At 50.2% G+C, this 27,795-nt stretch overlaps 12 protein-coding genes across 12 annotated transcripts; 8 read left to right on the top strand and 4 right to left on the bottom strand.

The window, feature by feature from the left end:
• Nucleotides 1–124: 124 nt before the first annotated feature.
• Nucleotides 125–1,860, top strand: C8Q69DRAFT_485158 (hypothetical protein; the record flags this gene model as incomplete). The annotated part of the gene is made up of 2 exons (XM_028631814.1): nucleotides 125–1,024; nucleotides 1,069–1,860. The coding sequence occupies 2 exons, from the start codon at nucleotides 125–127 to the stop codon at nucleotides 1,858–1,860; spliced, it is 1,692 nt and encodes a 563-aa protein (XP_028487487.1).
• A 341-nt stretch (nucleotides 1,861–2,201) lies between these two features.
• On the bottom strand, nucleotides 2,202–8,467 carry C8Q69DRAFT_151346 (putative sister chromatid cohesion protein Mis4). Its single transcript, XM_028625550.1, has 5 exons — nucleotides 7,994–8,467; nucleotides 7,743–7,929; nucleotides 7,558–7,691; nucleotides 5,404–7,498; nucleotides 2,202–5,351 (listed from the first exon to the last, which is right to left on the bottom strand). The coding sequence occupies exons 1-5, from the start codon at nucleotides 8,163–8,165 to the stop codon at nucleotides 2,543–2,545; spliced, it is 5,397 nt and encodes a 1,798-aa protein (XP_028487486.1). The 5' UTR covers nucleotides 8,166–8,467; the 3' UTR covers nucleotides 2,202–2,542.
• Nucleotides 8,468–8,600: 133 nt separating this feature from the next.
• Nucleotides 8,601–9,081, top strand: C8Q69DRAFT_504495 (putative DNA-directed RNA polymerase I 13.1 kDa polypeptide; the record flags this gene model as incomplete). Its single annotated transcript, XM_028632599.1, has 3 exons — nucleotides 8,601–8,715; nucleotides 8,775–9,006; nucleotides 9,063–9,081. 3 exons carry the CDS (start codon nucleotides 8,601–8,603, stop codon nucleotides 9,079–9,081), a joined length of 366 nt encoding a protein of 121 aa, XP_028487485.1.
• Nucleotides 8,985–10,354, bottom strand: C8Q69DRAFT_456924 (Deoxyhypusine hydroxylase). The gene is made up of 2 exons (XM_028629859.1): nucleotides 9,765–10,354; nucleotides 8,985–9,697 (listed from the first exon to the last, which is right to left on the bottom strand). The coding sequence occupies exons 1-2, from the start codon at nucleotides 10,256–10,258 to the stop codon at nucleotides 9,181–9,183; spliced, it is 1,011 nt and encodes a 336-aa protein (XP_028487484.1). The 5' UTR covers nucleotides 10,259–10,354; the 3' UTR covers nucleotides 8,985–9,180.
• Nucleotides 10,355–10,549: 195 nt separating this feature from the next.
• Nucleotides 10,550–11,749, bottom strand: C8Q69DRAFT_151458 (EF-hand superfamily Ca2+-modulated protein). Its single transcript, XM_028625551.1, has 4 exons — nucleotides 11,730–11,749; nucleotides 11,564–11,671; nucleotides 11,298–11,503; nucleotides 10,550–11,208 (listed from the first exon to the last, which is right to left on the bottom strand). The coding sequence occupies exons 2-4, from the start codon at nucleotides 11,564–11,566 to the stop codon at nucleotides 10,842–10,844; spliced, it is 576 nt and encodes a 191-aa protein (XP_028487483.1). The 5' UTR covers nucleotides 11,567–11,671; nucleotides 11,730–11,749; the 3' UTR covers nucleotides 10,550–10,841.
• A 69-nt stretch (nucleotides 11,750–11,818) lies between these two features.
• On the top strand, nucleotides 11,819–12,538 carry C8Q69DRAFT_442015 (putative dual specificity phosphatase Yvh1; the record flags this gene model as incomplete). The annotated part of the gene is made up of 1 exon (XM_028628803.1): nucleotides 11,819–12,538. One exon carries the CDS (start codon nucleotides 11,819–11,821, stop codon nucleotides 12,536–12,538), a length of 720 nt encoding a protein of 239 aa, XP_028487482.1.
• Nucleotides 12,539–12,723: 185 nt separating this feature from the next.
• Nucleotides 12,724–14,996, top strand: C8Q69DRAFT_456917 (putative thioredoxin). The gene is made up of 4 exons (XM_028629858.1): nucleotides 12,724–12,951; nucleotides 13,006–13,020; nucleotides 13,073–13,294; nucleotides 13,372–14,996. The coding sequence occupies exons 1-4, from the start codon at nucleotides 12,916–12,918 to the stop codon at nucleotides 14,851–14,853; spliced, it is 1,755 nt and encodes a 584-aa protein (XP_028487481.1). The 5' UTR covers nucleotides 12,724–12,915; the 3' UTR covers nucleotides 14,854–14,996.
• A 1,160-nt stretch (nucleotides 14,997–16,156) lies between these two features.
• C8Q69DRAFT_399158 (kinesin family protein) lies at nucleotides 16,157–18,229 on the top strand (the record flags this gene model as incomplete). The annotated part of the gene is made up of 2 exons (XM_028627836.1): nucleotides 16,157–16,439; nucleotides 16,545–18,229. 2 exons carry the CDS (start codon nucleotides 16,157–16,159, stop codon nucleotides 18,227–18,229), a joined length of 1,968 nt encoding a protein of 655 aa, XP_028487480.1.
• A 316-nt stretch (nucleotides 18,230–18,545) lies between these two features.
• Nucleotides 18,546–20,940, top strand: C8Q69DRAFT_151340 (hypothetical protein). The gene is made up of 2 exons (XM_028625549.1): nucleotides 18,546–19,694; nucleotides 19,802–20,940. Exons 1-2 carry the CDS (start codon nucleotides 18,861–18,863, stop codon nucleotides 20,804–20,806), a joined length of 1,839 nt encoding a protein of 612 aa, XP_028487479.1. The 5' UTR covers nucleotides 18,546–18,860; the 3' UTR covers nucleotides 20,807–20,940.
• An 869-nt stretch (nucleotides 20,941–21,809) lies between these two features.
• Nucleotides 21,810–22,679, top strand: C8Q69DRAFT_151277 (Apc13p protein-domain-containing protein). Its single transcript, XM_028625548.1, has 2 exons — nucleotides 21,810–21,911; nucleotides 21,991–22,679. Exons 1-2 carry the CDS (start codon nucleotides 21,909–21,911, stop codon nucleotides 22,465–22,467), a joined length of 480 nt encoding a protein of 159 aa, XP_028487478.1. The 5' UTR covers nucleotides 21,810–21,908; the 3' UTR covers nucleotides 22,468–22,679.
• C8Q69DRAFT_428461 (DNA polymerase alpha/primase associated subunit) lies at nucleotides 22,610–25,140 on the bottom strand. The gene is made up of 4 exons (XM_028628458.1): nucleotides 24,506–25,140; nucleotides 24,283–24,450; nucleotides 22,931–24,230; nucleotides 22,610–22,861 (listed from the first exon to the last, which is right to left on the bottom strand). Exons 1-4 carry the CDS (start codon nucleotides 24,829–24,831, stop codon nucleotides 22,688–22,690), a joined length of 1,968 nt encoding a protein of 655 aa, XP_028487477.1. The 5' UTR covers nucleotides 24,832–25,140; the 3' UTR covers nucleotides 22,610–22,687.
• A 182-nt stretch (nucleotides 25,141–25,322) lies between these two features.
• Nucleotides 25,323–26,884, top strand: C8Q69DRAFT_456902 (CRAL-TRIO domain-containing protein). The gene is made up of 2 exons (XM_028629857.1): nucleotides 25,323–26,176; nucleotides 26,238–26,884. Exons 1-2 carry the CDS (start codon nucleotides 25,363–25,365, stop codon nucleotides 26,558–26,560), a joined length of 1,137 nt encoding a protein of 378 aa, XP_028487476.1. The 5' UTR covers nucleotides 25,323–25,362; the 3' UTR covers nucleotides 26,561–26,884.
• The last annotated feature ends 911 nt before the right edge of the window (nucleotides 26,885–27,795 follow it).

Raw genomic sequence — 27,795 nt, 5'->3', positions numbered from 1 at the left:
AACGTATATAATGACGGACTCCAAGGACTGAATACTTTCAACAATTCAATCAGTCCTTTGAACATCCCACATATCGAAAGGTGTTGAAGAACAAGCTGTTCTTCATATGATTATTTAAACCATCATGGCTAAGAGCGGAACCCATTTCGACTTCATCGTCGTTGGAGGCGGTACCGCGGGTAACGTCGTCGCAGGTCGTCTGGCCGAAAATCCCAATATCAATGTCCTTGTTGTCGAAGCGGGTGTGAAGGATTCGGAAAATATCGAAGAAATCACTGTGCCCTCAAATGCCCAGAACCTCCGCGGCGGCCAGTATGACTGGGCTTACAAGACCACGCTTGTCAAACGCGACGACTACGAGCGTATCGAGAAGCCCAACACTCGTGGCAAAATCCTCGGTGGAAGCTCTTCTCTCAATTACTTCACCTGGGTCCCGGGTTGTAAACCCACCTTCGATATGTGGGAGGAGTATGGAGGCAAGGAATGGACTTGGGATCCTCTCCTGCCTTATTTCCGCAAGAGTGCAACCTACCACGACGATGGCCAGTTTTACAACTCCAGCTTAAAGAAAATCGGAACAGGCGGCCCTCTCAATATTGCCCATTCGGAGTTGATTGACGCCCTGGTTGATTTCCGCGACAACATTACAAAGGCCTGGACCTCACGGGGTTTACCCCTGACCGAGAATATTTACGACGGAGAAATGATCGGTTTGACCCATTGTGTCGATTCAATCTACAAGGGCGTACGTTCTGGAAGTTATCTGTTCTTGAAGGGAAAGCCAAATATCACTATCCTACCTCAAGTTCACTCAAAGAACTTGATCATTGATAAAGCCAGCCGTGTTGCTAAGGGAGTGACCGTCATTGATGCCTCTGGCAATGAGCTGAGCTTCTACGCCAATCGCGAGGTCATCGTCTCTCAGGGAGTCTTCGAGAGTCCTAAGCTGCTCATGCTAAGTGGTATTGGACCGCGTCATGAACTTGAGAAACACGGTATCGAGGTCGTCGTGGACTCCCGCCACGTCGGTCAGAACCTGATCGACCACCCAGGTCCTTCGTCTTGCAGGTCAAGGATGGCTACGGCATGGACGATGTCCTTCTGCGACCGACTCCCCAGAACCAGGCTGCCATAAGCGCCTATAAGAAAGACCACACCGGTCCTGTGGGCTCTGGTCTTCTGGAGCTCGTGGGTTTCCCTCGCATCGACGAGTATCTGGAAAGAGACCCGAAATACCGTCAGGCAAAGGCCGCGAATGGGGGCAAGGACCCATTTTGCCCATACGGACAGCCACACTTCGAACTTGACTTCGTCTGTATGTTCGGTAGCGCCTTCCAATGGCACTATCCCGTTCCTAAGAAGGGTTGCTATATGACCACGGTCGTTGACCTGGTGCGCCCTATCTCTGACCCCGGCGAGGTGACTCTCAACAGCGCGGATCCACTCGTGCAGCCTAACATCAACCTGAACTTCTTCTCCAATGACCTTGACATCATTGCCATGCGAGAAGGTATCAGGTTCAGTTATGATGTCCTTACCAAGGGTGAAGGCTTCAAGGACATCGTCGTAGGTGAATACCCCTGGGAGATGCCCCTGGACGATGATGTGGCGATGAACCACGCTGTTTTGGATCGCTGCCAGACTGCTTTCCATCCTTGCGGCACCAACCGCCTGTCGAAGAACATCGACCAAGGAGTGGTAGACCCGAAGCTCAAGGTCCACGGAATCAAGAACCTCCGTGTTATCGACGCTTCCATCATCCCTGTCATCCCGGACTGCCGCATCCAGAACTCTGTGTACATGATTGGCGAGAAGGGAGCTGATCTGATCAAGGCGGATCACAGCGATATCTATCACTAAGATTGGAATGACCTAAAAGCCATCTATTATGTGCGCTGTCTCTCGGATCCCCTGGCTGAGCTCGGTCTAGAACCGTCAGTCTTGATTGTACAGTATATTCGTGTCTTGGGGACCAAAGAACGACAACCGCCACAGGGCGGCCTGTGTTTATGATCATAATGACAGTGAAAGTCGCATAGCAATGAATATTCTTTTAATTGAAAAACTGCAACAGTTCTCGTATAAATCTAAAATAGCAATGTAGATCCCAATCAATGTGTGATCTGCTGCTGCTGAATCGGTTGGCGATCTAACTAGCACACGATCCTACACAAATTGGACTAAACACGAGAGTTATAACAGCACAAGTATTAAACTAGAATATACATTCGCAAGCAATTAAATAGATGACACTGAGGCCAGTGGCCCAAATAATACTAGTTGTCTAATATGCAACTGTCCAGTAATCATGATACCATGGCAGGTGATTCCAGGTATTAACACGCCCACCGTCGACTGCCTGCGCCTCAGATGCAGTTCCAGCATGTCACTGGTAAAAGAGAAATCCTTCCCAGAGGTGTCACGCGCCAATGATGTGCTCAAAAGAAAAGAAAATAATATTGACTCCCAGAACGCCATTACCCGGTCCTCGTGTGTTCCACATCCTCTATGGTAAGCGCCTTGGTCCTCCATTATTTTACCCCTAGAACCCGTCATCCTCGGGTTCAGTGCTGGACCTTTTCTTCCCGGCACTCATCTTCCTCCCCTTCGGCCTCTTAGGTGGGCCACCACTCGAAACGGAGTTCTTGCGTTTCGTTGGCTTCATCCCGTTGGCGATAAATGAAGCTCCCATATCATCCACGTCCATGCCTTCGTCAACGCTGTCCCCTTCGGCGTCATCGTGTGCAGAAACCTTCAATTCGTCGTCAATCGAGAGGAGAGTTGCGAACTCCCGACATTTAGCGAGCATGTTGTCTTCACTATCCAGGGACGCCATGTTCTTGGTGATTGCCTCCCAAAACCTATCTCCAGTCACCCCATGGACCTTCGTGGGAGGTTTGTTCAATTCTTTGGCGGTATTTTTGCCTTCTTTTTGGCGGACGTGAGAATTGATACCATAGAGACGGCGGAGGTGAGTACGAGCCTCCCATAACATCGACAGAGCTGCGGCTGCAGTGGTCAATTGCCGCAGGGTCTGGGGGTTGATGGAGTGCGACGTCGGTAAGGTCACCATGTCAACTGGTTTATCCAAACCTTCCTGGAGGAGCGGAGGAGGTTCCACCGTAGTGGGGAAGATATCTGTCTCGATCGAGTGGCCAATAATGGTGCCTGTGGCAGCTACGATGCGCTCCATGCAGCCGATGGTTGGGAGTAATTCTGCCAATTGTCCATACTCGAAGAAAGCCAGATTCTGACACAAGAACCTCGAGAGTAACAAGTGTTCGGGCGGGTTTCCCGACACATCCAGGTCCTTTAGTTCGAAATTAACTTTGGAGCAGAGGTTCGCCAGGAACTTCTTCTGATATTTGCTGTTACTTGTCTTGATGATGTCGAACAGCGGTGCCAGCTTCGCCGCATAGGGACGTGCCACAGCTCCCATAGGATCACCCACAACATCACGCTGGTAATAGAAAGCATCTTGGACTGCTCTCATATACTCTCTATCAAACATGGACTCGTACTGCAGGTGGAGCATTTTGTGCGTGTCGAAAGCAACTTTAGCGATCGCTGGTATAGTTGAGGTCTCCAGGGAAACGAGGACACCTGCGCACTCTTTCGGATGAACAAGACCTTGACGGTTTATGCTTGCAATAAGCTCAATGGCAGTCAATGAGTAAGTATCTTGCCGCGACTGGGCAACCCGTAGCATATCGCGCAGGAAATGTTGGGCAATCAATGCCGCTGCTCCATCATTATCGCTTGCCTTGAGAGAGCCTCCTAGCCTAGTGGTATTCTCCGTGTCTCCTGTGGAAGGCTGTACCAATTTCTCTGACTTGCCTTCATGGATGGCAAAGAACTCGGAAAAGGCCTTCAGCACAATATTCTGCAGATTGGCGTTATCCTCCTTGAAGACCTGAGAGAAGACCCGCCTAGATTCTTCCCGACCAAACTGCGCTGGCCAAGATTGACATATAGATCCCAGACTCTCTAAAGCCATAACTCGCAGTTCGACAGGCTGCTTTGGCGATGTGAAAGGAATTATGGAATCCACCATCAGACCAGCGACCGAACCTCCCTTCCAACCTGGAAAAGCATTCTTAAAATGCGGTGCATACTGCTCCAGGTCGCAATACCTTCCCACGCAACCCGCAATACGCACATAGCTTCTCGCGCGGGCCAAGACGTCTGCCTTGCCGCTCTCGGCAAGGTTTACTTTCTTGGCTTGCTCGATGCCCTTCAAGACAGATATCGTAAGCTTGACCAACCGCTCGGTATTCTGTAGCACCCCGTTAATGGTCCACAAACACGCCATGACCTCGTTCAACTCCACTCGTGCAAGTTTCGCGACACTCTTGAAGAGGTCATTCTGAACTTCCTTCAAGAGAGTATTGTGGGCCGTAGATACATACGGTAAAACGCAGCGGTAGATCACGACGACAGATTTGAAGATATAGAGGTCATCTGCAGTGACAAGATGGCCAATGTACGGGTGTAATGTTTTCAACTGATCAGGGCTGAAAAGTTTGGCATTTGCTTTGGCGAAAACCGTGATCGTTTGCAATAGAGCTTGCTGATGTTCCTTGTCCGACAGCTCTGCGTCATCAACAAGTCGGTCAAACATGTTCGAGACCATTGCCTTGCATACTTTGAAATTCGCAGGCGCAGTCTTGCAGCTGTCAGACAAGATCTTCTTTAGGAATGAGCCGAGACTGTCCACAGCAGCTTCACTCCGCCTGATCAGATTGATTATGAGAGAGACCTGCTTTGACAATGCAACTTTCAACTTCGGCGCGTCTTGGATCGAGTCGATAGAATTGTGGAAAGGAGTCAACCAGATCTCTTCAAAAGTCTGGCGAGCTTGAAGAGCCACACCTTCCTCAACGTCTCCAGTGCGTTGGAGGAGGCTGTCCAGCATTGCAAGTTTAAGCTCATTCCGCGCGGTCTTCAGGTAAATGTCCTTCAACAGTCCAATGCAACGCTTCCTGACTCCGGGAGTTGGATCTGCGGCGCAAGCTAAAATGGTCCGGCAACCCTCTTCCTCCAGTGCTGGCTTGAGAGTTATACATTTTGCAATGAGTGAGAGCGCCGAATCTCTGACCATGGGGGACGCATCGGTCGCACATCTGAGGATAACCCGCATGACGGAGGCATCCCTATCAAGCAGATTCGGATCCTTCTCAAGCATGGCAATCACACTCTTCAGACTGCGACTACGTACCTTGGCTTGGTCACTCGTTATAGAATTTAGTAGTACTTTCAATATCATGTCGAAAGCTTTACAGAATCCCATATTTAAGACAGTGATAATGTAAGCGAATTTGCCATGAGCGGAAGAGACGTTGTTGAAGTGGCTATTAAGAATGTCAGCATTATTCCCTGCAGAGAAGAACATATTGTACAGACCTATGGGTTTCTAGCCATACCGGGTCCTCCAGCATTTTGGCCAGAATGATCAGTAGCTCTTCGCTGTCGTTGCTTCTACTGACCAGGTCCTTGTTATTGGAATCGTAGTAGGTGAGACATGCAGTCTTGGCCCATTGAGTCAAGTAGTAGCCACGAGCACTTGTGAGCTGCCAGTCACCCAAGTCACGGTCCTGTAGATATTCAAGAGCAATGCGGTAGGGGCCCTCTGGGGAAATTAAGTCCTCAGGGTGTAATGCATGTCGTGAATGTTCGTCAAACAGCTGCCGGAGATACTCCGTGAGTTCACTACCGGTGTCCTCCATAGAAGAGATCGAGTGTTGTGCAGCAGCCGTGAGATCCGAGATCGCGGATCCCATCCAGCCCAATATTTCAAGTGCCATGTTTTTCACAGTCGCAGGGCTCTTATCATGATCAGCGAGACCAACCATATGAGAGGCCATCACACGCAACAATAATTCCGCGGCGGGCCAGTCCGTAGAGCCGAGAACGCTAATGAGATCCTCTGTGAACAAATCCAGAATATTTCGATACGGCTGGTCCCCAGTCTTCGTCGAGGTCATGGCACGCTGTACGATGAACTTCACTATGTACTGCGCACTGCGAACCGCATTGTCATGGAGACGGTCTACTCGACTCGCAAGCCGGTGGAACGTTGCTCGAGATGCTGGTAAGTCTTCATCGGACTCACTGTCTTCCTGGTCGTCACCGTCACCCAACAATTCGTCGTCGTCGTCGCTACCCTTCTCTGGCTTCACAGGAAGTCGGCGTTTACTTTTTGACGGTCTGTTCGAATGGACTTCTAGTGCAGTGGTTTGCACGAGTTGCAGCACCAACGCAGTGAGAAACTGGATATTCTTGCCATCTATGAGCTTGAACTGTCTCGCATTTTGACGGGTGGAAGGCAGTTTCTCTAATGAGACGAGAATCTCATCGAGAATGTATGGACGCTGAAGAGGATACTTCGAGAATATCTTAGCGAGGACGTCCATTGCTCCACGGCGGACAGACTCGTATCTCTGATGGCCAACAGCGGATTCTTTGTCATTGTGAGCATTCTCCACGAAAATTAATTTGGCCGCGAGGAACTCCGTTGCGGTGATAGTGCCTTCAGAAACGTCGACTCTGGAAAGGAACTTTGCCAACAAAGCTAAGACTTTCTTGGTTTGGTGAGTTAGACTTCCAATGATCTGTCTCTGTGTAGAGAAGAACTCGAAGAATTGTGAGCCTTTACCGCCCAACCGCGCCTCGACGGCAGGGATGATGCAGTTATCGAAAACTTGGTTCAAGACCCCTGGGATTGCTTGCACGAGTTCTTCTGGGCACAGATCCCTTTCACTCCCACTTCCGGACATGGTCTGGAGTAGTGTGTTGATTGCTAAAAGTGCATTTTGCATATCTTCGAGTTTCTTCAGCCATTCTTGAGATTCTGAATCATTAGAAGGATCATCTAATTTCAGGTCTGGGGCCTGGGCGGAGATTATAGGCCCCTCGCACAGTTTCTGGATCCGAGTCAAGTAATCAGAAGGAATATCTTGCAATCTCCCGAAGCTTACCACCTTCTGGATAGCTTTCTGAAGGCGGCTATGTACCTCGGAGGTGAGGATGAAGCCATTGACCTCTAGTGAATTAGTTGTTTTAAAGATCGCGTTCAACACCGGAGTCGCAGCCAAAGATGATGTATCAGGTTCGAGCCGATCTTCAGCCTCGAATATCTCGTGTAGAATATCCTGCAACTTCAACAAGGCGGCATCTGCTTCTTCCTTCTGGTCTCTTAGGCGTATCGCTCTGAGATTACCTGTGACATCTGTCTCTAACTTCCTCTTCTTGAATGGACTCGCGTCGGGAAGCGGCTCGTATTCCGTATGCTGAGACGATGGCGGAAGAGGAGGAACGACGACGGTGGGTTTCAGAGGAGATCCTTCTTTCGCACAGAGCACACTGGCAGTATTGTTGCGAAGGGAGGCTTGCTCGTTAAATGATGATGGTCCTCTTGATGCCGATACTGGTGTAAGAAGAGATTTTTGAGAACGATCTCCATCTTTGGATTTGGAGCTGGGTGTCGCAGGGGCAGGATCTAACTTTCTTAATGAGATGCTCCTATACAACCTTTAAGATTTGAGGGAAGCAGCTTACACCGAAACGCTATATCCGTTGACTCCAGCATCATCCTCGCGAACGGACCCAAACTATGAATACCCATAGACTGAGTGTTGGGAGTCGGTGACAGGGTACTCGGGGCTGCTGTGCCAGCTGGAAGTTTGAATTTGCTATAGGTATCGTCAGCAAGCGAATAATAACTGGAGACGCTAATGTCTCACAATTCAGTCAACTGGTCCCCATCCAACAACTGTTGCAGATATTCCCGTGTCGTCTCTAGTCGAGTGGACTCGCCAGACCCGGAGCGAGTCTCGTTATCGAGGTCATGTAGGGTATTGCGGGCAGAGCGGTCGTGGCCAACTGCAGCGGTGGTCGAAGAACGGCCGATATCAGGGTGAAGGATACAGTCTATCAAGCAATATCAATGTGTGAGAAGATTCTACTATCAGATTGAAGTGTCATCAAAACGCACCTAGACCAAAGATGGGAGCACTGCTCATCGGGGAATACCGCAGCGCTTCATCGACTGACAAAGGCCGTACATGCCGCTGCCCCGTGCCATTAACGGTTCCATGGCCATGAGCTGCGGCCTGCGGATGGCCATTGATGACCACCTGGACCGCTGGGTGACGGATCTGGTCCATGACGTCTGTCCCTGTCACGGAGATGAGCTGCTAGAGGGGAGGTTAGTAGAGAGAAAGAAGCGGTTCCCGCTCATAGACAAGGCCATGAGGAACTGCAAGCTCAAGAGTCATGGTCATGGGCACTGAGTGCACTTCCCCTCGAAATAGTCTCTGAAATGCTGGATACGATGCCAGGCACCCGCTCGTTAAGCGCGCCGTGCATTGCAAGCGTGATTCTTTGCCGCCCATGAATTGCTCCACCGCCCAACGCTTGGCTCCCGCTCTCTCTCTCTCTCGGTCCGTGCAAATCCTTTCCGAAGAAAAAAAAATATTCGATCTTTAATATCGAGATCCCTACGATTCGCAGCTGCGCGTTAGGTTTTTCTACCGTAGAACAGTCTTTGAAGGAAGCACTCTATTTTGTGAAAGAAAAATATACGCGACTGCGCACACGAAATGTCGGCGATTGGATCATTGATTTTCTGCACTGACTGCGGAAACCTTCTGCAGGAATCAAGAGGCGACGTGAATACTATTATCGTCTGCGATGTCTGCGGAGCGCGAAACAGAGGTGAGTTTCTCTCATTCTCAGCCAAAGTCTGAGGCTTCAATCACTCATTATGCCGTCAGACATTGTCCCGAAGACTATCGTTTCTGAATCGAAACCGAATGCTTTTCCCTCCGCTCTCCGCGCGAAGAGATCCGCAGTGCAGACCTTGACTACCGAGGATAGAAAGACCGAAGCCGTTGCCCAGAGGACATGTGAAAGATGTGGAAGGAAGGAGATGTTCTACACGAGTGTCCAATTGCGTAGTGCAGATGAAGGAAGCACGATCTTCTACTCCTGTGTTTGCGGTTACAAGTATGCCAGCCATATTGAATTGCTCTTGGATTCCGCAGTACTAATATACTCTCCAGGGAAACTGTACAAAACTGAACGGAATACTTTTTATATACGTAATCAAACCAGCTTTTACAAGCTAAGGGGAGCGGAAACCGATCATCAACACCAAACGCCGGAAATTTTGCGACAAACTCAGGCGGCTGGCACCGCTGTATCGGGTAGAAGCGCATACTCGATCTCTCCATTCTTCTCGTATTCTGCCATGTCGAGAGCGACGACGATACTATCCCTCACGACCTGCTCCGGATCATTCAGGAACTTTCTCAGGGTTTCTTCAACGCCTTCTTCGTCGCCCAAGCTTCCGAGCGCTTCAGCGGCTTCGTGTCTGACCATACCAACCTCCTCCTGGTTGCTCAGTGTAGCTGTTAGACTTGGGATCGAAGCTGGATGGCAGAGCTGTCCGAAGACGAATGCGATTTCGTGACGGAACAGTGCAGAAGGGTCCTGCAGTCCCTTCGCGAGGGCGTGAATAGCAGGAACAGCGGTGGGCAGATCTGGAGGGGACGCAAGGTCGCGAAGGGCGAACATAGCGCGGTATCTCTTGAAAAGAGGAAGTTTCGTGTCGAGTAGTGTCGCCTCGAGTTCAGGGATGGAGGGCTCCTTGGATGCCAGCGGGAGCGGTGGAGCAGGATCAATAGAAGCGAAGTCACTGTTGCACGGGAAAATCATGTATTAGCCCTGTCACCCAAAAAGGAATAGATATGAAAGCAATGTACCTCTGCTTCAATTTCTCGGCCTTTCTTTCCTCGGAATTCTCCCAGAGAATCCTGTCAACAGCAATGTCGCAGGTCTCCCTGATCACGTCCGACTCATTGCTGTCATCTCGTAGCTTCTTCAGTAGGTCCAAACTGTCCTCATAGCCCAACGCTCCCAGAGCTTCCGCGGCTTCGTGCCGGCACATCGTATCCTCCTGGGGGTCTTTGAGGACATGTTCAAGGTAGGAGACAGAGTTGCGGTTCTTCGACTGGCCAAGACAGTATGCGAGCTCATGCTTCAAAAGTTCCGAAGAAGAGGCAAAGCCAGCAGCGATCGCCTGAATAGCTGGCACAGTCTTCTCGTTCGGCGGCTGCAGACAGGCAAGGTGCTTCAGCGAGAAAAGGGCGCGGAAGCGGCGAGCGAGGGGCTCAGATTCGTTAGTGAGGGTCTTGCGCAGTGCAAGGACGGTGGGATCCACGCCCTCAGTGCTGATATCGATCGCAGCTGGAGCCATTGTCAGGTATTAATTTTTGAAGTCAGAGAAAGAAAGAGTGAAGGGAATGTGATGGTCTGGTTTTGATGGTCGCGTTGCGAAGTCGGACCAGAGATCTTTTTTTCTTGATCTTATCACATCGATAAATTTTAACTAAGTAGGCGGGGTGGCGGGGCATCGCCTGGCGTTACAATCATCAGCCATGAAACTTACTTGTGCATTATTGCCCTCTTTTTTATCATATACAACTGATCAGATACATTTTAATGTAAATTTTCTTATGTATAGTTATTGGCCATAGTATGATACCCTGTCTTTGATTCATTTCTCTGTGCTCTCTTCAGCGCAACGGTCCATGTGAGGGCCTCGGAATTCATCCCAAATGTAATTTCTTTACAGGTTTATCATTCTCAGCGTGTGCAAGGTTGGCATCGAATATATCATAATCATGTTCGGAGTATGCACTTAAAATACTGCATTCACAGGCACCTCCAAGGGAAAATGCACGCCGAAAGTAGACTCCTAGACCCATACCAGAAGAAAGAAACGCCTTCCGCAAAGCCACCAACTCCTTGAGCACGAGAATATAGACAGTCCGAGATCATCAAAACACTCCTGCTCTAGCCATCACGTCGCGAAACTGTTCGAGCGTCACGCCGTCATTCACACCCGCTCCGCCATTGGCCTCCCGGATCATGTCTTTCAGTAATTCGTCTCCAACACTGTCCTCCTTCAAATCACGAGCGATCCGGCGCAGATGACCAAGGGTGATAGGTCCATCGTTTCCCAGTGTAAACAATCGGAAGGCTGCCTCGACTTCGGAGTCAAGGGCATCGTCACCACGAGCATGTAATTTTGCAGCAGCAACGGAGAGGAACGGGGCGTATGGAACGAACCCCGTCGAGGTGGGGTCAATAGCAGCGAGAATCGAAGACAGTTCTTGGGAGTCAGAGGGCGGAAGCCCAATAGCTCTGTACAGTGGATTAGTCGCCTTGATACCGTGACTTTCTTTGATGGGTGCGACAATGCGAAGGCCACGACCTAGATCCGGACGACTTACACAAGAGCTCTCCGCACATCCTGAGTACGGATCACGCCTTCTTTCTCGTCCTCAAATTCTTCATTGACTGTTGAGAAGAGGTGGAAAGCCTCCTTGATCTCATTCTCTTCCTCAGCTGTTATGTCGTTCTCCTTCGCAAGCTTGGACTGTCTGCCTTTCCTCGGGGTAGCTGCTGCGGCCGCTCCGCCGCCTCGGCGCTTCGGGGGCTGTGGGAGAATGAAGTGTTAGCTACTAATCACAAGAATAGCAATATATGAGATACGCACCATTTCAACCTAAATGCTGGAACAGAAAACAGAACTGGATGCTATCGCATTGCGGTGTCGGTCTGGTTCGGCGCGGGACAGGCAGCAGGAGGGCGGAACGGCGACCAACTTAACGTTGCGATAAGTACAGTACTTACTTCGCCGGGCTTGGCTCCTCGTGTCTTACTGTAATAACCAAGCACCACAACTTCCCATCTACCTTAACCTTACGAGCAACCTCAGACCTCTCCCTAGCTTTAAGCCAGGAGCACAAACATGACGGGTAAAAATGCTACAAGAGAAATTTCTCAGCAGGAGAGGAACAAGAAGTGGGAGATGGCATTTACGGCTCGGATGAGGCAGATTGTCCCTGGTCTCTTCCTGGGAAATGTCGAGGCATCATACAAACGGGAAATGCTTCAAAAAAACCATATCAACGCAATTGTCTCTCTCACAGATGCTCGATGGGTATGGTGGAATACCATTACAAGACAGGCGGGCGTTCCAGAATATCGTCACAAATGGGTTCAGTGTGCAGATTCGTCGACCCAAGACCTCCTCGCCCATATGAGTGATATTTGCGACTTTATTGACCAAATGGCGTCCCCAGCTCTTTCCTCATTGCCCTCCTTACCCGTCGAGGGCGAATATGAAACAAATGACGAGGGGCGCGGTGCTGCTTCGGGGGCGATATTAATTCATTGTGATCTTGGGATATCACGCTCGCCGACTGTTATCATTGCCTATCTTATGCGCAAGTTTAATATGCAGCAAGCAGACGTATTGCATTTTGTTCAATCAAAGCAAAGAATCAAACCGAGCACGAATCTTACTCGTCAACTTGAGGTTTGGGAGAAGGTTAGATTCCAAGTATGGGAGAATGAAGATAGGACTGTCCCGAAACCAGCATACAAAGAATATCTGGAATATCGAGATGTTCTTCTCCGAAAAAGAGGGCTTACAGGGAATGAGCCACTCGCGCCCCTGAACCTTTAGTAACGAGTTGCTTTATATTGCGTGGCTCTCAGTCTTATAGGAATATTCGTGTATCGTTTCATAAATAATTTTCTACTTAATGTTTCTTCGAGTTGAAGCGCTGTTAAATGACGGAGGCTAGCCGTGTCACGCGGCGGGCGCTAGTATCTCATGGAAACACCGAGGGCTGACGTTATGGTTCCCGGTGCCTAGTTAGCATCGCAGGGCTGAGCCAGCATTACGGCGCGTAGTCTATTAGATACAGACCTGTTACACCATACTGTCCTTTCCTCACATATCTCATTGCATTCTTTTGCGGAAATATATTGTATATTCTGTAGTTCCAATCTAGAGATCGCGTTCGCTCTAGAGTACTCTATCTATCGTGCTCTATCGCCATGGATGTAGAGCTGTACGTTTATGATCTTTCAAAGGTGGAGTCGCATACATAGATTTATGAAGAACTTCTTTACTAACGGTGGGAATAGGGTCTCGCGCGAGCTGTATGTGCTACATGATAATACATCTGGCTGATTCTCTAACGCGCGATCACAGTATTCGCTCGCTTTGACCGGAGTCCAGATAGACGCAATTTACCACACTTCTCTTGTCTTTGGCGGCGTGGAATATTTCTTCGGCCATGGAATACAGAAGACAGTGCCTGGGACCACGCACCATGGCCAGCCCATGGAGGTTCTGCACATGGGTCGGACGGAGCTTCCGGGGGAGGTAATACAGGAATATATCAACTCTTTGGCTGAAGTTTATACTCCAGAGGTACTGTATTTTCATCTACCCAATATGCTATCAGAGTTTGGTACAGTTGGCAGTTGGCTGACTCCAAAAATCTATAGTCCTATGATCTGTTCCTGCACAACTGCAATAACTTCACGCAAGACCTCTCCATGTTTCTTGTCGGCAAGGGCATCCCAGAGCACATAACGAGTCTACCGCAGACGTTCCTGAGCACTCCATTTGGACAGATGATGAAACCGCAACTAGAGTCAGCTATGCGTGGAGTTACACAGACCCCAACGGGCCAAGAGGTTCCATCCGCAGCTGCTCCAGTCGCACGACCGCAAGAACGAGTGCCAGCGCCAGGGAAGAGAGTTGCTGTTACGGGCCAAGTCCACAATGTCAGCAATCTAAAAGAGCTAGAAGAAATGCTGGCTGGCGCTAAGGACTCATGTGCCGTTATATTCTTCACGTCCTCTACATGTGCGCCATGCAAAATCTGCTATCCCACATACGACGAATTAGCAGAGGAGGCAGGAGACAAGGCTGTGTTGATAAAAGTCGACCTGAACTATGCCTACGATGTAAGCATGAAGTATGGCGTCCGCGCGACTCCGACATTCATGACCTTCTTGAAGGGTCAGAAAGAGAACGAGTGGAGCGGCGCGAACCCGGGACAGCTTCGAGGAAACGTCCGCATGCTCATTCAAATGGCTCACCCACCCCATCCTCATGCGCAGTTAAGGCTGCCGAGCTTCCAGAGGAAACTCACAAATTACGTTACGTACAAGAAGGTACCTCCGCTCGGGAAGCTTCAGCAAAAGATCGGATCTCACGGGCAAGATCCGACGATTCAGTCCGTTGTCGACTTTATCAAGGCCAGGAACTCGAATATGCCAGCGGAAACACCGATCCCCAACCTTTCGTCGCTTGCTGCGTTCATCCAATCCACTTATCCCAGCCTGCCATCCGATATCCACTTTGCTTTTGTCGACATGATGCGACTAGCCTTTCTTGATCCCCGTGTGAGCGGGTTCTTCGCCGAGGAACCTGAACAGAAGACACTCCTCACTCTCCTTTCACGTTCCAATGACCTTCCATCATGTCCCTACAACCTTCGTATCGTCATGCTTCAGCTCGCTTGCAATCTATTTACCACCCCTCTTTATCCTGAACAGATCGCTTCCTACCAGCCTCTCCGAGAGACTTGCATCCGACTCCTCACCGGTTGTTTGCTTGACAGTCAGACGAATCTGCGAGTGGTGGCCGCCTCCCTGGCATACAACCTGGCTGCCTTCAATCATAACGAGCGGTTTGAAGGTCGCTCAGACAAATTACCCGAAGCAGACCAAGTTGAGCTGGTCGCCTCTCTCCTAGAAGCGATAGGCACCGAGGAAGAGAGCGTGGAGGCCTTTCACGGCTTCCTTTTCGCATTGGGTCTTTTCATATACGAGGCACCTCTTGATGGCGAAGTGATCGACCTCTGCAAGGCGATGGGGATTACCGAAACGGTTGAGGCGAAGAGCAAGATCCCTACGCTGAAGGATGAGTTCCTTCTTAAGGAGGTTGGGAAGGAGCTATTGCCTAAAGGACTTGCATGATTCTATAATCCTTTTGATTATTGCATTTCTACATAACTTGCGCCACTTAGAGAGTCTATTTTCTCAGTACAGCAATCGATAGAGATATGTACCCATTTTGGTAGATGACTGGTACTAAGCATATTATACATTACTCACTCCCGATTCGATCATTACAATAAGGTTGTTTCCCATTATCGTGTCACCAGCGAGAGGTATGTGAGCAAAGTGCTCTACAGTACTGTGGCCCTGAAGAAAGAGAAACGGTCGCCAACCCCACTTTCTGCCCTGCTCTATTATTCACTGTTGTTTCTGATAAAGATACAAAGGTTCTAGACCATCCGCTTTGTTCTACTGTAAATCCTTTGTGACTAGTAGTGTTTGCTCTGCAGGACATGTTGATTTCTCACACCGGCGCTGGTCCACGTCACTTGACGGACCCCATCTGTCGCGTGTATACGGATTAGAACGGGGAATCTGAGCATGATATGCATCGAGGACCCTCAACGCTATCTATTAGATGATTTCTGGGGTAGTTTGAAAGCTAGTTATATATAAAAACCATATAGGTAGAAGTCTGTTACGCTGCAATTGCCTAAATCTATAGGTCTGGGCTATTATTGTTTCTTTTACTGGGTATGGTCCTTCTGCACTTTTGGTCCTGCGTAAGATTGCGACAGGGCTGTCAATTGCCATAGCAACAAAGTGAGCTCTACCCGGGCTAGAATTGCGAGAAGGAAAGTTCTAAGCCAGTTGGAGGCAAAATCGCTACCCGCAATGATAACAGTCCCGTCCCTTAACGCACCAGCCATGCGGTCGCACCAAACCTTAATGGTTGCACTTGCTTACCTGCCGCAATCCGCCTAAACTTGTTCAAGCAAAACCATAACGAAGGACAACAGTTCCTGCATACAGCACGGATATAACAGCAACACTACAGATTGCAGTATCTGGAGCTCCAGATTGTGAGCCTGGAGGCTCAGGTTAGAGATCCAGCTGCCTGTGGTAAGTCAATACTGGAAACTGCCCTTGCATGCCCCCTATGCGGGGAAGCTCTGTCGCGGAAGAGAGCTGACCTTTATCGCCGCGTCAACCAACAGAAGTCATCGCAAACACAAGCAACATCAACGAAGCTGTGCAGCGCATCTCCTGCAACCAGCAGCTCAAATATCGTGCATGCTAGAGACTTCGTCTGCTTTCGATTTTCGATACCCTAAGACTTCGTTTCTGTTTCTCTTATGCATGTATGTACCATCAACTTCTTCAACGTCAACGGGAGCTAGTTGCTGAGTGTCAACGATTGTTGCGGGAGAACAGTGACAAGATGGACATCGATACGCGCTTTTTCAGCCCGAGTCATGGATATGGCCCTGGCTCACACTCTTCGGTCTCGAGTACGGGATCAACTGTGCTCAGTGGGCATACCGGCGCGACTAGCGTCACTTCGAGCGCATCCGCTGCAACCTTCAGGTCTTCGGCCTCAAGCCCATCTCTGAGATCCAGAGAGAGTGTGGTGGTACCAGCCGGCTGTCGGGATGGTGTCTCGAGCCCGGTCCCCGGAGGTAACGTGCGGGTTGTCGTGAGAGTCAGGAAGTTCCTGCCAAGAGGTACGTTTCTCATGTCGCATACCTCGATCTGTTGGGTGGTGCACGAAAAGGTGTCGAAGAGCTCCAATCGCCAGTAGTGGCTAACACTGGAATTGTTTCAAACAGAGATCGAACGTGGAGCGGAATGCCTCATCTCAATGGATCCGCGCACTCAGACTACCAAGCTTTTGGCCCCGAAGCCTGATCTTGCGGATGCAGGTAAACCGAAATCGCAGGCACGCGGGAAGATACTTGAAGACAAGTCATTCGTCTTTGACAATTCCTTTTGGTCTCACGATGAGACAGATGAACATTATGCCCACCAGGAAGATGTGTACAACTCCCTTGGAGAGGAATTCCTGGACCACAACTTTGAGGGATACCACACTTGTATCTTTGCATATGGCCAGACGGGCTCTGGAAAGAGTTATACCATGATGGGAACGCCTGACCAGCCTGGCCTGATCCCTCGCACCTGCGAAGATCTCTTCGAGCGCATCGAAAACTCCCAGTGTCCTGACATCAGCTATAATGTTCGCGTGTCGTACTTCGAGGTGTACAACGAGCATGTGCGTGACTTGCTTGTTCCACGTACGGACCCGCCTTACTACCTCAAGATTCGCGAATCGCCCACGGACGGACCATACGTCAAGGACCTGACTGAGGTTCCTGTTAGAAGCTTCGCGGAACTCATGAAGTACATGAGAAAGGGTGACACCTCACGTACCACTGCCAGCACGAAGATGAATGATACGTCCTCGCGGTCTCATGCGGTTTTCACCATCACGCTGAAGCAGATCCATCACGACATTAACACTGATGAGACCACAGAACGGAACGCTCGTATTAGACTGGTTGATCTCGCTGGATCCGAACGTGCCAAATCCACGGAGGCCACTGGCCAGAGGCTTCGTGAGGGTTCAAACATTAACAAGTCGCTGACCACTCTGGGAAGGGTGATCGCGGCATTGGCTGACCCGAAACAGCAGCGCCCCAGCGGAAGGAAGAGCAAGAGCAAGGATGTGGTGCCGTACCGCGACTCGATTCTCACGTGGTTGCTGAAGGATAGCCTGGGTGGAAATTCGAAGACGGCCATGATTGCCTGCATTTCTCCTTCGGATTACGAGGAGACACTGTCGACTCTTCGTTACGCCGACCAGGCCAAGCATATTCGCACGCGTGCAATCGTAAACCAAGACCATGTGTCGGCGGCAGAGCGCGATGCGCAGATTGAGCAGATGGCCGATACCATCCGCACCCTGCAGCTCAACTTGAGCCAGGCCACGGCCAATAATAATAAGCGTGAGAGTGAGGCGTCGAACGAGAAACTAGAGGAGTATCAGCAGAAGGTCGACAAGATGCAGCGCTTGATGGAGGAGACCAAGATGGTGGCTGACTGCAAGATCCGGCAGCTCCAGACGGAGAATGAGGCTCTTCGCATTCATCTTAAGCTGGCCCTCGAAAGTCTGAAGAATCCTATTCCGATTGCCGTCGAAAGGCGCAAGAGTAGCCTGGGTTCCGTTCAGGAGAAGGAAGAGCACGACTCTGCGGAGGAAAGCGAACGTGATATTGCTACTCCTTCTCCTGAGTTGCAGCCTGAACCGGACCTCGTCTGGGAAGAAGACAACGCCATCGAGCTTGAGGCTAGCCAGGTTGAGGCGCAGGAAATGCAGGCCAGCATGGAAGATATCTTGAATGACCTGACTCTTTTTAAGAGAAAGTTGGCTGCAGACCACGAACGTTTTGGTATCATCAAGCAGCATGAGGCTCGCAGACGCCGCACCTTGAGGGAAGTCCGCCTCAACCACTGATTTCCCAATGTTGGCCCATGCGTCTCAGTGTCGTGTTGGGAACTGATATGACGGATACGGAACAGTACGAGCAACGATCATTGGGGATAGCACAGGAGTCAGGTTCACGGTGTTTGGTTTTCTCTTGATAGTAGATAATATGCTTGGGATGGGTTTAAGGTGTCATGGAGGAAGCTCTGATTGTTTGTTAATCAATACCCGATTCATGGAGATGTCATTTGATCGAGATTGTCCCCGGCGATGTGGCTTATTGTGTACAAACTTCTCTGTCCTTTGGCATGAATGGCGGCTCCATCAATGGAGATTGAATCAAATTTTCTATTTCTGGTGAATCGACACCGCCCTCCATCGAAGCATACTAATTCGTTATCCCAGAGGGCGGCGAGGCTGAGAATTGCCAGCGTGATTTGCTGCCTAATAGGGAATTCACACCAGGCATGCATCATGTACCTGTTTAAAACAGTAGAAAAAAATTCCCCCAACCCCAAGAACATTGATAGAATCACAACAAAAATTGAAAAATTCTCCCCTCCTGTTCTGCACTCCATGCGATGCAGAGTCGATCATTAAATGTCAAGCCACTCCCCGCTCCGATAGACCAGTTAGGGCTCAACCGCTGCAGGAGTAAGCTATGGGGCTTTGGCCGCTGCCGTTTGGCCCTGCGTCGCTCGCAGCGTTCTTCTGCCGCTGGTGGCATCATATCCGCGTGAGTCAAACCGTCCTCTCCCCACAACCACAACCGCAACCACCGCGATACCCCGAACCATCCAATGCCCCTCTCGACGTCCGAGCAATCTCTCTACAGATTCTATCAGACATGTCGAATTCTACAGACCCGGAGGTAACTTCTGCGCCTCCGGTCGCCTCAGCCCCTGCCTCTGCTGCGCCCGTCGAGCAAAAACCGGCAGGGGAAGTGAAGCAGGAAAAGCAACAACAACAACAGCCTTCTGCAAAGCCAAAAGAAACGAACGGTGGATCTAAGCCTGCAAAACAGCCCAAGCCAGCAGAAGCCTCTGCGGATGGAGGGGCTGTTGGCGGTACAGAAAAGCTCACGGGTGCGGAACTGAAGAAAAGGGCGAAGGCCGAAAAGGCAGCCCGGCGAGCGAAGGAGAAGCTCGAGAGAGAGCAGGCGGGTGGTGCGGGCGCACCATCACAAGCACAGGCTACTCCAAAGAAGGGCCAGTCTGCCGGTGGGAAAGACGCTGCAGCTTCACAGTTACAGAAGGGCCAGAGACTGCAACCCCCTCGGCGGGGTTCTGCCCAGGCTACGGCCGCGGAAACGAAGAAGGAAGATAAGAATGTTGCTGTCTTTGGTCATCTTTATGGACAGCAAAGGCGGACCACAATTGCTGGTGCTGGAAAAGAAGTTCACCCCGCTGTGCTAGCTCTGGGCTTGCAGATGAGGGACTATGTCATCTGTGGTAGCAGTGCACGATGTGTCGCGACTCTGCTTGCCTTTAAACGGGTATGTTTACGAGTTCTATTCATTCCACCCTTTCGACATCCGAGTATAGCTCTGTGGTTACTTCTTTTCTTCTTTTTCCTTGCCGTTGCTGACTATGCTGTGCCCAGGTGATTGAATCCTACACTACGCCTGTGGGCACATCTCTTGCTCGTCACCTGATGACATACCTATCTCATCAGATCACCTACCTATCTACCTGCCGTCCACTCTCTATAAGCCAGGGAAATGCTATTCGTGCGTTGAAGCTGTCAATCTCATCTATCGACCCGGCGGTCCCAGAGGCTACGGCTAAGACAAATCTATGTGACTTTATCGATAGCTTCATCCGTGAGAAGATCACTCTGGCAGATCAAGTAATCGCCAGTAAATCCGCCGAGAAGATTCAAGATGGTGATGTGATTGTCACATTTGCAGGAAGCTCGATCGTAAAGCAGACCCTTATCACGGCTCACGAGCAGGGCAAGAAGTTCCGTGTTTCAATCATTGACTCACGCCCCTTGTTTGAGGGCAAGAACCTCGCCAGAGCCTTGGCGAATGCAGGACTGGAGGTGCAATATTCGCTCACTCACGGTATCAGCCATGCCATCAAAGATGCCACCAAAGTCTTCCTGGGTGCCCACGCGATGACTGGAAATGGAAGATTGTACTCGCGTGTGGGAACAGCGCTCGTTGCCATGTCCGCCAAGGAGCGTTCTGGCGGTGCAGAGATCCCTGTCATTGTGTGCTGTGAGACAGTCAAGTTCACCGACCGTGTGGCCTTGGACAGTATCGTTGTCAACGAAATCGCGGACGCGGATGAACTGGTGGCCGTCGACCCACCCACGCAGGTCACTGGCCTTCCAGACCCCAAGGGTGCTCCCTCAGAACCAAAGCAGGCGAAAGGCAGCAAATCGAACAGTGGCAGCGCCAATATCGAGAACTCCGCGAATTCAATTCTCAGCAAAACTTCACACTCCCCGCTCAAGGATTGGAAGGAGACACCTAACCTGCAACTACTCAACATTCTATACGACGCTACTCCGGCCGAGTACGTGGACATGGTTATCACAGAAATGGGCAGTCTTCCACCCAGCGCGGTGCCAATCGTGCACCGGATGAGCACCAACTCGTGAACTGGGTGCTTGTACGCTTTAAAGCACTCTTCGCCCCTGAAGGGGCTAGCAAAAATGATACTCCGGAAAGCCCAATAACCGCGCAAATTACTGGGGCAGCGCAGTTCGGAACCCGCAGCGAACAGCACACTGAAAGCTGCGGTCTCACCACTACTAATTCGCCATCGGGGGTAGAGTACTCTTTCGAGGACAGAACCCCCATTCCGCCAGAACTACACCTTGCCAGATCATAGAGGGCGTTGGGATTTTCGGGTTGTGCATTTCCTTATCAGCGGACCGGAAAAGTTAGCAGCCAGGCTGTTTCGCTGGCTGGGATTAGGGGATATATCTTGGAGGACCTAGGTAATAATGAACCGGCCCTGATGTGGAGGGTACGAAGAAGTAGCCAGCCGCCATTTGAAGGACTCAAGAAGTACAATCCCGGAAAGGAGAGAAAACCGGATGGGTCTTCACTTGCTACTGTTGCGGCCTCCGCATAGTTAATCATCACCGGTAGATAGTCGATTCAATCGAAATATTTCGAGGCGATTGGAATACGTTTAGAGTTTGTTGTCATTATTCCTTCCAAGATAGCAGATAATAAGTCCATGGAAAAGTCAGCCTAGATGAGTATCCATGAGTGTATAGTTATTGCCCGTCTTTGTAAAAAGCTTCAATCAAGAAAACAATACGCAGACCTTAATTCTGACACAGGAAGGCGGTAGAGACCCATATGGGCAGAATCGCAATCATGCCGAAGTCTGGAAGGCGGGGAAGAACGGCAGAACCAGCAACTGTTTACGATACGATGTGCTTGCTACTATCATACAGCGCAAGAGGAATCCTTCACTTGGCTTGAACCTACACTTTGCAGAATCTATTCCAGTAGAGTGTCTTCTGGAGATTGTAGCTAAGTGGGTATAGCACAAAGTCTCCTTTGTTTCCATAAACCTTCATCGGACTCCAACAACACTGGGATCGACCTTCCACATCTCTCGTCTCATTCATTATTGTTCAGCAAGCAGCGAGTGACGAGGTAGTCCTGCTTTCCAAATTCTCTTATCTACTCAGAATCATATTGTATCGAACTGTCCAGCGCGCCTAATTCGCATATCCTCTCATAATGGTACAGTTCTCCTCTCTCAAATTTCAACCCAAAACACCCTACCTACAGAAGCAAAACTAACCCCTCGTGAAAAAAACAGTCCAAAGATTCCTCCCCAACCTACATCCACATGCACCAGCCCCGTCTGGCTGATTTCTTCGAAGACTTCACGCGCCCTCACACTTCTCTCTACACGAACATCGCTCTGCAATCTTCACATAACCATCCGCACGCCGCGTCAGGCGTAACGTACGGCTCGACGGCCTCGGGTCCCACGGCCGTGCCGTCTTTCTTGCCTATCGAAGACATCTATGTGCTTCCGCAGTATCAGCCTCTGAATCCGGAAGATGAGGATGATGTCGTCCCTGATCAGCATGCGGCGTTTGGGATTACGCGCGCTATGGAGAATAGGAGGGAGGCAGTGTGGAGGGATTTAGGGCTAGAGGAGTTGGTGAGTGGACGCGGGAGAGCTGGTGCGAATAACGGTGTGGAGACGACGAGGCGCTGGAATCAGCCGGGGAGGATGAAGCAGGCTGGGGCGTTGATGGGTGGGAGGAGGGTGGTTTGTTTGAGGTAGATGGTGGATTATGTATCATGGCGTTATTATTTACTCTGGGGTTTGAGCGATGGAGTTTGGGTGTTCAGTATGGTCATGATGGGGTTTTGTGTGTCATTAGTTACTTCAAGAAGGAAACATCAACTATGCACGGAGCAGCTGCCCTGCGAATACATCCAAACTAACGCCAATCATCTCCTACCCCATAATGCGTATAATGGGAGGTAACTATCAAAAGAAATCAAATTCTGATTACATCAACTCGGGCCCGTTCGAAGATCTTGTGGCCTAGCTGCTTCTCTTCGCGCTCTTCGTCCGTCATGGTGCGTGGATGAATGGCGAGTTGGGCGTACGTCCCGGCGGCTCTCCGTTTTGATATGGTGCCGGGATTGATGACGAGGACGCTATCGACGACCTGTAGGATGAAAGATACATATATTAGTGACTAGTTACCGGCAGCGTGTCTGTTAGTGAGACGACCTACCTTGACAAACGGGGGGAGTAGACTAGGCGTGATCAACACGTCTGGTCGAACATTCCACCATTCACCGAGTTTGAAGTAGCTCAGATCCAACATGGCCCCCGTGGCCAGCCCACCCTCCACGCCCGATTTTGGCAGATGTTCTCGCGAAGTTGGAGGGAAAATGGGAGCAAAGTGTCGCTGCTCGATCAGGTATTTGGGCAACCTGGTCAGCAGATTACCCTCCTTGGGTCTACCGCTGAGTACCTCCTCCCTTCTCAATTCGTACAAAACGTCATGAGAACAGAGCCCAACGACGGTCTCATTGAGAGATAGAGTGACTGGGTTCGACACCATACGGACCTGCTTGGGCAGACCCAGCTCCTTTTTGGGGAGTTGTTCCTGTGGCCAGGACACATGCTTGCTCACTGCATCCCGTACGGAGGGGACCATGATGATAGTAACGCTGGGAATGGCTGCAACAAGTCGCTGCAGGGGAGCCGTAACGCAATGCCGGAAGACGGTTGCAAGGGTTGCAGTGTCTGGATCATATCCTTTCACTTCGGGAAGGTCGAAGTCTCCCGACGCGACCAGCGGGTGTTCTATATCTAAGAAAGGCCCCATCAAGATCAAGCTGTCTGCGCACTGATCGGCAGCCTTCTGGCATAGTTCCTTCAGGGGCTCGAACTCGAGATTGTCATCCGCTGTGTACGGTCCCGACGAGATCAGGACATTCAGCGGTTGGGCAGATTCGCTGCCTCCTAGTCGTTCATTTATTGCATCTAGCGCCGCAGGTGTAGAGGCCGCTGGCGGAAGTAAAGGAATTGGCAGGACTTCTTTGACAGAAAAGTACTGCCCAGATGCGTTGATGCCCTTGAGAGCAACGATTTCACCTGGGAAGAAGTGCACTGGCAACGAATCGACCTTCAATGGCACCCTCAAACCTGCTCCTGTTCGCCGGGAGGTTTCGAGAACGAGAGAGGCCGGGTTCAGCTTTCCTTCCAGACTGTCCGACGCGATTCGACCCACGGCAATGATTTCGCTTGTACTCTGAGTTGCGGCATCTCCAAAAGTTACATCCTCATCGCCGTATTGCTTTTGGAAGATAGAAATGAACTCATCTATCCGGTCATCAAGGATCTCTGAGGCTTCCGATAGACGCATCGCCATGGGCTTGTATCCAAACTTTTTCATATCCGTATTCGCTGTCGGCCTGATGCGCGGTTCGGAAAAGGGAGCGATGGGTGCGTCTGGCATGGATAAATGGGCGTTGAGTGTCTCGATGACTTCTCCGGGATTCTGGCGCTCAGAGAAAGGTACCGTTCTGGTCCTGTCAGCATCCCATGTCTTCCTGCGTAAGTAACGTTCCTACATACTGTGGTCCATTTGTAATGCCGTTCGTCGCTTTCTGAGGGGTTTTAATATCGCGAGGCGATCCATTGACTTCCGATTTGACAGATTTCGATAATGAGGGAGTACCAAAATCCGACTTGCGCTTCGCCGATCCGCGACCATGAGGTGTGTTTGGGGTCAATTCATCTAGCCTTTGGTGCTGTCAGCTAGATTCATATCGTTATATTCATAATGTGCACCACCCACATCCCAAAGATATCAGCATTGGCTGTTCCACGGGGCGTAGCAGTGACTATGCCCCTCTTCTCTGTGTTCCGCGCATTCTTCCCTTTGGTCTCTCTCTCCAATGTGTCCTGCACATCCCGTTTGAACATGCGCACCGTATCGAGGTTCAATTTCGTCTCATCTGGTCCCATCTTCAAACTGTAAGATTCCCATTTATAGAACAGTTCCTGTGGGGAGATCGCATGCACGCGCAAGATCGACTGTAGTTCTGCGAGCACATCCTTGGGCAGTCCATTGGGGCACGAGGACGCGAAGAGCTCGTTGAGCTCGTCGACAACATCTCCCATATTTCTGGCTGGACAGGCCTCTCAATTTCCTGCAGTGTATGGACCTGAGGTTTCAAAGTAAGTATGAGGCCGCCTGGCGCGCAATACGCAGTCTTCCAAAGTGGTGTCGTCGAGTCGATAATCGTTAGTTAGGTAGTACTACCAAATAATGACCGGAGTTGGAATTAATTGACTCCAGACGCGCCTCCACGCGTCGGGACTGATAGAACGCGCGCCGGCAGTGCAGAGTCGACACTAAGACGGGCTAGTTAGATTAACTAACACTCACTAGAGTTGACGATTAAGTTGATTAACTGACGCCAAATATGTATCTACTCTAAGAAAAGCAAAGCGTCTCGGACTCAGCGTCATCTCGGCCTCCGGAACGTGACGAACCAGCGGGAGAGAATTCAGGGACCGACGATCTTTGGTGATTACGACAGCAAAACAACATCGGACGGCGCTCGTGTCCTTTTTATACGGAGCGCTTTCTCTAGAATCCATTCTCAACCATTATTATTATTATTATTATTATTATTATTATTATCCATCATGTCCGCTCCTCAAGAACCTTCCGGCGATGCCAATCCTCCAGCTGCCATTAGCTCCAACCCAGAGTCTACAGCCCTACCGGCGGAGCAACCAACCCCTGCTGCAGGCGATCAGGGACAGCAGTCGACAACCCGGCAAGCGTCCGTAGAGGACCAGATCGCCAAAGAATTCCCATTGTCCTCGGCCGACGGGGTCATTAAGAAACCATTTGGCCGTCCTCTAGACGATGCGCGACCAACCCCGCCACCACAGCTGACGTCGGATCAACAGTCGAAGTATGAAACAGTCCTGAAGACGGTCTCGAGCTGGACAACGGTCCCGACAACGACGGCCAAAAATGCGCCCACTGAGCAGATTACTGAGGATGAACGCATGTTCCTCACCAGAGAATGTCTGCTGCGCTACCTGCGAGCGTGCAAGTGGAACGTCAATGATGCAACTGCCCGTCTTCGCTCAACTCTCGCCTGGCGACGCGAATACGGAATCGAGAAGCTGACGGCGGATTATATTTCACCTGAGAACGAAACTGGAAAACAAGTCATTCTTGGATATGACATCAATGGGCGACCATGTCTCTACCTCGTGCCATCCAGACAGAACACCGAAAAGAGCGATCGCCAAATTCAGCATCTGGTCTTCATGCTCGAGCGCGTGATCGACCTCATGCCCCCAGGCCAGGAGAGCCTGGCGTTGATGGTTGACTTCAAGGAGACAAAGTCTGGGCAGAATGCGACGATCGGGCAGAGCAAGCAGACGATTTCTATTCTCCAGAACCATTACCCGGAGAGACTTGGTCGGGCATTGGTTACGAATGGTGAGTTGCATCTCCCAGTTACCCTAGCCTTCCTTTCTCTGCTAACCTGCATGGTCTCTAGTCCCGTTCATGATCTGGGGCTTCTTCAAAGTCATCTCCCCTTTCCTCGATCCCGTCACGAGAGAAAAACTCAAGTTCAACGAAGACCTACGTCGTCATGTTCCACCAACCCAGCTTCTAAAGTCCGTTGGTGGCGAGGTCGAATTCGAATATGATCACTCCATCTACTGGCCCGCGCTGAACAAGCTCGTGGAGCTGCGTCAAACAGCATATCGCGAACGCTGGGTTAAGGGTGGTAAGCTGGTCGGCGAGCACGAAGACTATCTCAAGGGTGGTGCAGGCAAGAGTCTGGCTGAGACGCAAGGCACCTCGACATCGCAATGACCTTTGACAGTCTAGCAACTTTCATTTTTGTTCCATTCGGATATCCACTTTCATATTTTGATATAGACTTCACACACTAGCGACGGTTGATTTTCGTTTTGTTGTTCGGAAAAAGACAGTTTAGAATCCTGTGATCTATGCATATTCCATCTTACTTTCTTCTATACGCGGGTGTCTTCGACTATTTGGAAAATTGACTTATATACAAGGGAGATCGGTTTGCACGCAACTAAGAATAGAGACTAGATATAATTACCGCTACTGCATAGTATACGGTATTATGCTTAGAAAGAGAAAATATCTATTAATCAACCACGGTTATAGCAGAAGTTTCTACTTCTCTTAGGTGTGCGCCAGTACGTCATTTCATCAAACTTATACCAAAACCAAGTCGAGAAGGGCCGCTCATGAGTTTTCAAGCCTTCTTCATGAGCGATTGTGTTGCGGATACAGCAATGATCAAGGAGCACCGACCTAGCGACGCATGCTATTTTCAGCTGATTCCCGGAGGTACTAGCTCTCGAGGTGGTCGAGGAATGGGATTGAAGGAACGAAGTTGAGAAGCGCAGCTTATATTCTCCACAATAGGATGTTCTTCAGAAGATCTCTTCGTTTAATTGGTATTCTAAAAAATTCGGCCATGGAGAGTTGATGCAGAGCATTGAAATGATTTACTTCAGGGAAAGGTTCCTGCATTTTGGACTATACCTTCTGCAACCACGGTATAGTTATGATTAAGCTACTAGCAACGTCCCGACAACCTAGCATAGCAATCAACGCCAACAATCTGCTATCAGGTTTATTTTTTTAGATACCTTGTCTTTGTACCCACCATTACTCAGCAGGAAGATGTAATAACTGATAACTACAACGTAGGACTTTGTTGGTGACCCCTATCCCTGGCCAATTTCGGGATCCTAGCTTGCCCTTGTTTATGGCGTAGGTATACATAGATAGTTAATCTGTGCTATGGATAAATTATACATGGTCCCAATTACTCCGAAAAATCAACCGAGCCACTGCCTTTCCCAATGAAAGTAAAGCGGCCACGTAATTGCCGTTCCGCATGTGTGATGATGATAATAATGCAGTCATCCAAAAAGGAAGAAATAGTATCCAAATACTCCGATTCCAGAGACGGACCTGGCGTGGTGATCACCCAATGCAAAGAGTATGATAAGAAAAGAATACAGGGGGAGCTGATCCTCCCGGGTATCATGCTTGGGATGTGATAT

This window comes from Paecilomyces variotii, assembly GCF_004022145.1.
Source record: "Paecilomyces variotii strain CBS 101075 chromosome Unknown C8Q69scaffold_2, whole genome shotgun sequence".
Taxonomy (NCBI): Eukaryota; Fungi; Ascomycota; class Eurotiomycetes; order Eurotiales; family Thermoascaceae; genus Paecilomyces; species Paecilomyces variotii.
Note: the sequence above shows the minus strand (reverse complement) of the source record. Positions and strands in the feature narration are given on the sequence as shown.